Source organism: Crocuta crocuta, unplaced genomic scaffold (assembly GCF_008692635.1).
Source record: "Crocuta crocuta isolate KB4526 unplaced genomic scaffold, BGI_CrCroc_1.0 scaffold127, whole genome shotgun sequence".
NCBI lineage: Eukaryota > Metazoa > Chordata > Mammalia > Carnivora > Hyaenidae > Crocuta > Crocuta crocuta.
The window spans coordinates 1,693,227-1,701,182 of NW_027532008.1; the positions used below are offsets into that span (position 1 = coordinate 1,693,227).

At 42.1% G+C, this 7,956-nt stretch overlaps 1 protein-coding gene and 1 long non-coding RNA gene across 10 annotated transcripts in view; one reads left to right on the forward strand and one right to left on the reverse strand.

Annotated features, from left to right (window-relative positions):
* The window catches only part of LOC144241154 (uncharacterized), a 40,332-nt gene that overhangs the window by 18,295 nt on the left and 14,081 nt on the right, over positions 1–7,956 (forward strand). The window contains exons 3-4 of one of the 2 annotated variants that reach the window (XR_013337978.1): positions 4,137–4,208; positions 6,257–6,297. This is a non-coding gene — a long non-coding RNA (uncharacterized LOC144241154). Of the gene's footprint in view, positions 1–4,136; positions 4,209–5,319; positions 5,516–6,256; positions 6,298–7,956 lie in introns of those variants that run through there. The other variant, XR_013337979.1, reaches the window with a different exon arrangement.
* The window catches only part of PHACTR4 (phosphatase and actin regulator 4), a 114,562-nt gene that overhangs the window by 11,058 nt on the left and 95,548 nt on the right, over positions 1–7,956 (reverse strand). For all 8 annotated transcript variants that reach the window (XM_077775625.1, XM_077775622.1, XM_077775620.1 and 5 more), the window contains 3 exons: positions 5,800–6,391; positions 4,542–4,729; positions 3,326–3,479 (listed from right to left, as the gene is read on the reverse strand). In XM_077775625.1, coding sequence (XP_077631751.1) covers positions 3,326–3,479; positions 4,542–4,729; positions 5,800–6,391 — 934 coding nt within the window. The remainder of the gene's footprint in view (positions 1–3,325; positions 3,480–4,541; positions 4,730–5,799; positions 6,392–7,956) is intronic.

Genomic DNA, 7,956 nt, shown 5'->3' on the forward strand with positions numbered 1-7,956 from the left:
GAGAGAGAGAGAGAGACCCTGTGAGCAGGGGAGGGTCAGAAAGAAAGGGAGACACAGAATCGGAAACAGGCTCCAGGCTCTGAGCTAGCTATCAGCACAGAACCCGACATGCGGCTCGAACCCATGAACTGTGAGATCATGACCTGAGCTGAAGTCGGACGCTTAACCGACTGAGCCACCCAGGCGCCCCTTGAGTTAATTTTTTATATATGATGCAAGGGATGGACTGAAGTAATTTTTATGCTGGCACCATTTGTTGAAAAGACCATCCTTTCTCCATTATCTTTGTACCTCTGTCAAAAATGGGCTGTACATATATAGGTGGGTATATTTCTGGGCTCTCCTTTCTGTGTGGTTTATCTATCTTTATGTCAACACCACACTGATTAGGTTACTTTTACTTTATAATCTTTTTTTTTTTAAATATTTTTATTTATTTCTAGGAGAGAGAGAGAGAGAGACAGCGTGAGCAGGGGAGGGTCAGAGAGAGAGGGAGACACAGACTCTGAAACAGGCTCCAGGCTCTGAGCTGGCAGTCAGCACAGAGCCCGATGCGGGGCTTGAACCCACGAACCGCGAGATCATGACCTAAGTGAAAGTCGGACGCTTAACCGACTAAGCCACCCAGGCGCCCCTACTTTATAATCTTTTTAAGTTAAGTTTATTTTGAGACAGAGCTCATGAGTGAATGCAGGGGAGGGGCAGAGGGAGAGACAGAGAGCACCCCAAGCAGGCTCCCTAATGCCAGCACAGGGCCCAATTCAGGGCTTGAACTCATGAACCGTAAGATCATGATGACCTGAGCTGAAGTTGGACGCTTAACCAACTAAGCCACCCAGGTGTCCCTATAATCTTTGTTTTTTAAAAATGTTTTTTAAATGCCTATTTATTTTTGAGAGAGAGAGAGAGACAGAGCTTGAGGTGGGGAGGGGCAGAGAGGGGGGAGACACAGAATCTGAAGCAGGCTCCAGGCTCTGAGCTGTAAGCACAGAGCCCGACGCGGGGCTCAAACCCACGAACCGTGAGATCATGACCTGAGCCACCCAGGAACCCTGTAATCTGTTTTTTTTTTTAAAGTTTATTTTTGAGAGAGAAAGTGGGGGAGGGGCAGAGAGAGAGGGGGAAAGGGGATCTGAAGTAAGCTCTGCACTGACAGCAGAGAGTCTGATGTAGGGCTCGAACCCACAAACCGTGGGATCATGACCTGAGCTGAAGTATGATGTTTAACTGAATGAGCCGACAGGCACCCCTATAATCTGTCTTAAATCATATTGTGTTAGTCCTCCAACCCTGTTCTTTTTCATAGTTGCTTTGGTTACTCAAGTGTATTTTGTATTTCCATAAGAATTTTAAAATCAGTTTGCCAATTAAAATAAAAGCCTTCTGAAGGGTAGTTTGATTGGAATTGTACATATTGATATGTTATAATACTTGAGACTTCTGATCCATGAATATATTTCTCTCCATTTATTTGATTCTTCTTTACTTAAAAAATTTTTTTTTATGTTCATTTAATTTTGAGAGCAAGAGAGACAGAGCAAGTGAGAGGCAGAGAGAGAGGGAGACAGAAAATTGGAAGCAGGCTCCAGGCTCTGGGCTAGCGCTCAGCACAGAGCCTAATGCGGGGCTCAAACTCACGAACAGTGAGATCATGACCTGAGCTGAAGTCGGACGCCCAACTGACTTAGTCACCCAGGGGCCCGATTCTTTACTTTCTTCAGCAGGATTTTATACTTTGCTGTATGTAAGTCTTACATAATCTTTTGTCAGATTTATCTGTAAATATTTAAAGATTTTTTAAATGTTTGTTTATTTTTTGGGGGGGGAGGGAGAGAGAGAGAGAGAGAGAGAGAGAGAGAGAGAGAGAGAGAGAGAGAAAGAGACAGACAGACAGAATGGGAAGCAGGCTCCAGGCTCTAAGCTATAAGCACAGAGCCTGCTGCAGGGCTTGAACTCACAAACCGTGAGATAATGATCTGAGCTGAAGTTGGACTCTTAACTGACTGAGCCACCCAGGCACCCAAAAAATCTGTTATCAAAGGTTCCCAGTCTTAACTAATTCCTATTGTTGATAGTCTCTTGCCGACACCTAGAGGGCCTCAGCTCTGTATTAAGATTGCCATCCTGGGCAACAGCAAAGCCGGGTGTCTGAGGCAGGAAAGAATATATCTCAATTAATGAACACCCTAACTTAATTATTTTGTTAAGGATATGCCAAGAGTTCTACTTCCTTTTCCTCACTCCACCAAGACAAACATCTGAGTTGGTCCAACGGCTGTCTATATACCTGGACTTCGTGTACATTACCTGTGCAGGAAGCTGGCCTGCATTCAGTTTCTCTATGCTTTTGGTTCTACTTGACTTGAAAAATATACTAACACTTTGAAATGCTGAAGGCAGATACATGGAACATGTGAAACAGACACAATGAAAAATATGGGTGTGATTTTTAATTGGGTTGGCACCTCATAGCTGAGTAACTGGATAAATGACAGAGGAGTGTTGCTGGCCTGGGAACCACCTGAATTCTCCAGAAACTAAAAAAAAAATTTTTTTTAAAGTAAGCTCCATGCCCAGTGTGGGGCTTGAACTCAGGACCCCCAGATCAAGAGTTGCATGCTCTACTGACTGAGTCAGATTCTCTAGAAACTTTTTTTTTTATGTTTTATTTATTTTTGAGAGAGAGAGACAGCGTGAGCAGGGGAGGGTCAGGGAGAGAAGGAGACACAGAATCTGAAACAGACTCCAGGCTCTGAGCTAGCTGTCAGCACAGAGCCCAATGCGGGGCTCGAACTCATAAACCGTGAGATGATGACCCAAGTTGAAGTCGGAAGCTTAACCGACTGAGCCACCCAGGCACCCCAAGAAATTTTTTTTAACGTCTACTTATTTTTGAGAGAGATAGAGAGGAAGAGAGCGAGTGCACGCAAGTAGGGGAGGGACAGAGAAAGAAGGGGACAGAGAATCCGAAATAGGCTCTGGGTAGAGAGCAGAGAGCTCAATGTAGGGCTCAAACTCACAAACAGTGAGATCATGACCTGAGCCAAAGATGGATGCTTAACCACAGACTGAGCCACCCAGGCGCCCCTAGAAACTTTTTTACACCCATATTTATGTCTACCTCATGGTTTAAAGCTCCAAGAGCCATTTGGTTCCTTAGTTTTCAAGTTCCAAGAGGATATACAACTGTGTACAATGAATATTTTTTAAAATTATGCTGTTTCTAAAATCAAAAAAGAAAAGAAGAGAATACTCCACCACAAAGTCTCTAACACACCTACTGGCAAAACCAAATAAAATCCACCTGTTCTAAGCAAAAGCCTACCGGATAAGTGTGTTCCCAATCTGGTGCCGTATTTCATTCCACTCCTCTTTGCTTTTCCGAGGCCAGGAATTCATGTTCAACTCTGGTTCACTGGGTCTGTGGTTCAGCTTCATTGCCAGTGTGTCCTTCCTCTTTACTTTGTTGGCCAGAGCACCTTTGCACAAGGGAAAGAAAACAAAGTAGACACTAAGGCTCAGGCTCAATCTTTAACTAGGCGAGAGTCTGAACAAACAGAATCTCAACTCTCAGCTTTCTACTTGGCCTCCAGATAACTTAGCTTATGTGCAGGTGGGGAGTAAAGCTGAAGACCTCTAAAAATCTAGTTAGTCAGATGGATTCAGCTGGGCTAAACATATCTTCTCCCTTCAACATTCCTTTACATTCCTTCTAAGGAAGAGCTGCTAGAGGAGAGAGAATTTAAACATGGGACAGCCTCTGAATTACAGCAATAAAGGCATTTGCAATAAGACACCTCCTAAGATGCCCATTCGTTGTTGTTGTTGTTGTTGTTGTTTTAAAGTAAGCTCTATACCAAAAGTGGGGCTTAAACTCATGATCCTGAGATTAAAAGTCACATGCTCCATGGACTGAGCCAGCCAGGTGCCCCAAAATTCCTATTCTAAATTTTTTTTAATGTTTGTTTATTTTTGAGAGAGACAGAGTGAGAGTGGGGGAGGGGCAGAAAGAGAGAAGGAGACACAGTTTCCAAAGAAGGCTCCAGGCTCTGAGCTGTCAGCACAGACAGCAACTGACAGAGCCACCCAGGTTCCTCCAAAGATTCCTGTTCTTAAAGCTGCCTTCTCACTTTTAGGGATGAGGATTCCATTATCTGAGGATCTGCATACATGCACATGGATTTTTCTTTGCCCCACGGACGGACACAGTAAGTTCATGAGACTAAAGCAGAGCATCACTATGTCTTTTCAACACAGCTCAAATACCAGCTTTCTTCTGCTCCAAATTCTTTAATACCATCAAGGTAAATGATTTTTCAGTCACAAGCAAATAAAAACCTACATGACTCAATCTACTTGGCTTCTCACTGCCTTGTTAGAATGGTGGGAAGAGCAGGGACAAGGATCCTTCGCAATGGCCTCCGGGGTCAGTTAGGCAGATGACTGGATGGGAGAGGGGGCCTATCTCCATTCATCTTATATTTGCTAAGACCAGCCTTATCGGTAAGATAATTTCCTCCTTTGCTTTTTCCCTTTCTTACTGTGATGGCTCTCATCTTCATCCTCTTCATCTCGGTACTGAATGGGACCTTCTGAATCAGAGTCACTCTCCTTCTCTTCCTCCTCTTCCTGCAGACACTGTGATAGTTTAGGAACAGCTGAGGTAGATGTCACATCTTCAGTGACTGCAGATGGGGGGGTCTGCTCCTCCTCCTCTTCATCGTCTGGACTAACAAATTAATATAATTATATTTTCCTTTCAGAAACATAACAGGTAACTGATTTGCATGGCAAAGTACTGAATAACTATGGAAAATTCCACAAATGAAAATATTTATTTCTTCCCTTAACTTCAACCATCTTGCTAAAAAACTTTTTAGCAGCTATTAATCTAAAAGACTCTGGGGTCAAATCCTAGCTCTACAACTTATTCATTAGCTTGTAAGTTATTTAGCTTTTTTGTAAATGTGAATGATACCTAAGTCCAAGGCTTGTTGTGACAAACAGATAAATTCTAGACTGTATTAGTGTTTGGCACACAGGGTCCTAATGATCTACATGTGAGATGAAAGTTTGTTTGGGGCTGATTAAATGAGAAGACCACAGAGCATCTAACATTGTACCTGGCTCATGGAAGATATACAATAAAGATATTTAACCCACTTATTTCCCTTGGTTTAACAATGGAATAGGACAAAATGATAATCTAATCCAAGGAAGCAAAGAGAAGTAAAGATAAAAACTAACCTCTCCCCCTTCCATTGTGCAGGCATAAAACTGACTTAGTCTATCTCAAGCTCCTAAATGGTCTCGTTCCAGGAAGTAAAAAAAACTGTACCAGCAAAGATTATGGCAAAGCAACTAAGAAGCAGTATGCTGCATCAGCTCTGTAACGATTCTTTTACCTAGTAAGGCAAATCTCCAGCTGGCCAAAAGAGCAGAAAGGTTAAGTAACATACACTACTACAAGCTAAGAAGAGGTGGAGCTGGGATTTGAACCCAGAGCTATTTTACTCCAAGGTCAGTGCTCCTTGAGTACCCTGTTACACTGCCTCCCTTGTATCATGTACAAAAAATAAAGTGGTTTTAATTTTCAAGTACAGATGTTTGTGACTGCTATGGAAACAATGTTATAGAAATCAGCAGAGTAAATAATGTCCAAATTTTAGAACATGTCTTACTTGTTGAGTATTCTTACTTTAAATTTATTCATATTTTCTTTTTATAAGTAATTTTTCCCAAGAAGGGCTACCTAGAGTAAAGAAGAGGAAATAAAAGGCAAGCTTTAAAGGCACTCACACTTTTAGCATTTCAATAGTGACGGGAAGAGACCTGGTCCGACCCAGGGTGCTGCTGTCTTCAGAAAAGTTGTCACTGTACTCAAAGAGCAAGGAATGAGCTCTGTGAGAGCCCTCCAGGGGAGGAGTCACGGGAAGCGGGCTGGTCAGGGCCTGCTGGATTCGGATATGCAGTGGGAGCGGAGGCAGCCTACACGGTACATGGGGCTCTCCAAAGCTGTGGTCCAACATCCTCTTGGGCACTTCCTTTCTCTGATCTTCCTGCGGGGAAACCTCCTGGGGTAGGTTAAAGGAAGGTGGAAACTCCATTTCTGGCACAACTTGAAAAGTCTTAGCAGGGAATGGAGGAGACCGTGGGGGTTCGGGAGGTATATGAGTAGGCAGTGGGGGAGACGGTGAGGGAGGCGGGATCATCAACGGTGGTTCAGAGCCCACAGTGCTCTTCTCTCTCTGATCAGATGGTGCTTTTGTGGTGGCGGTGGCGGCAGGAGACTCCGAGGTGGGTACCAAGGTTGACAGAATGCCTCTCTTTGGAGGTAAAGGTGGGGACGGTTTTAATAATGTACCGCTGTTTATTGCTTGGGACAGTTCAGCTGGAAAAGAGAGAACAACACCTCAATTTATGATGGCTTCACAATGAGGACCCAGCCTAAGGCCTAGATTAGAACGGAGCTTACTCTCAGCTTTTAGGCAAACCAAGCCATTTCTTGACTTTGCCACATCCTAGGTATCACATGCCAAAATGAAATTTCTATTTAGATATCTAGGAGGCCTAATAAATGTATAGATGTGTAGGAAGACCACTACTTTAATACTCTGATGAGAAATTATTCCTACTTCTTTGCTCTAATACATGACAACTTTTTATGACTTGATGTAAAGTTAATATGAAGAGATAAAGAATGTGGATAAGTTCTTTCATATAACAGAACTCCATTAAAAAATTTAAAAATGAAGATAGCACTAAAATAAAACAAAACCAAAACCCAAACACTATAGGCATTGTTACCACAGCTTGATAAATAATGACATCTAGATATCTCAGTTCTGCATTATAAAATTAGCAGTAATGACATCCCGAATTTTTATAGCAAATGCAAAGTGCTCTGCTATTCTTGACTTCAGATTCTCCTTATACAGGAGATTATCTTTACCATTTTACAGAAGGAAAAACTGAAGCCATAGAAATTAGGTGACCTGCCCAAGATCATACAACACATAGGCAAGGGCTCAGCTAGTTCCCAGGTCTCATCATTAGACTCCATCCTCTAGATCCTACTGTCTTTGTGATTTTTATTAGGTCAATATCTCTTAGCCTTTATATCCAAACCCTCATCTGCAGTCCCCACCATACTATGGGTTCCTTGATGATGGAGTGACCCTTGTTTCCATTAGCACATCCACAGAGGTGGGCATAGTGCTTGGCACATAGGGGATCCTCAATACACGTTAATGGGATGAGACACTCCTACCCTATATCAGGACAGTATACACCCCTATGTGATTCCCCCACACCCACAAAGACTCAGGTTTTGATTCAGCCAAGTCCCTTTGGAGGGCCCCAAGTGGCCTTTAAGGAATGGATTATCACATCACACAGGGCCTAATCTTGCAAAATAATTAAATAGTAGGTCTCTTGATCACTAACCTCTAATCCTTCACTCAAACCTCTAATTTGGTCACACCACTTGTTTTCAAGTGGTTCCATATGTCTTATCTAGAGAGCAACACCTCGAGGTCCCCTGGAATAAAAGTCTACTTGCCCTAAGTCCCACTCCACTGGTAGCATTCAAAGTAAAAAGTTAGCTGATTTGATCATGTTTTAATGTCATTTACCATAAGTAAGTTTTTTTCAGTTTTAACTATATATACGATACATTTTATTAGGCATACCTACGTGCCCATAGGCTAAATCATGAAAGCAATTTAAATATGTAAGATAATCATAACTTATTAATTGTGAATAAATTAGCTTCATATTATTTGAATAACCTTTAGCTTTTTATATATTATGAATGCCCAAATGTACACTTAAAAATTTATTCCAGTATAAATAACATACAGTGTTATACATCTTAAGTTAAAAAAAAAAGTTTGTTTATTTTTGAGAGAGAGAGAGATTAAGAGTTCAAAGCAGTCTCTACACTGTCAGTGTAGA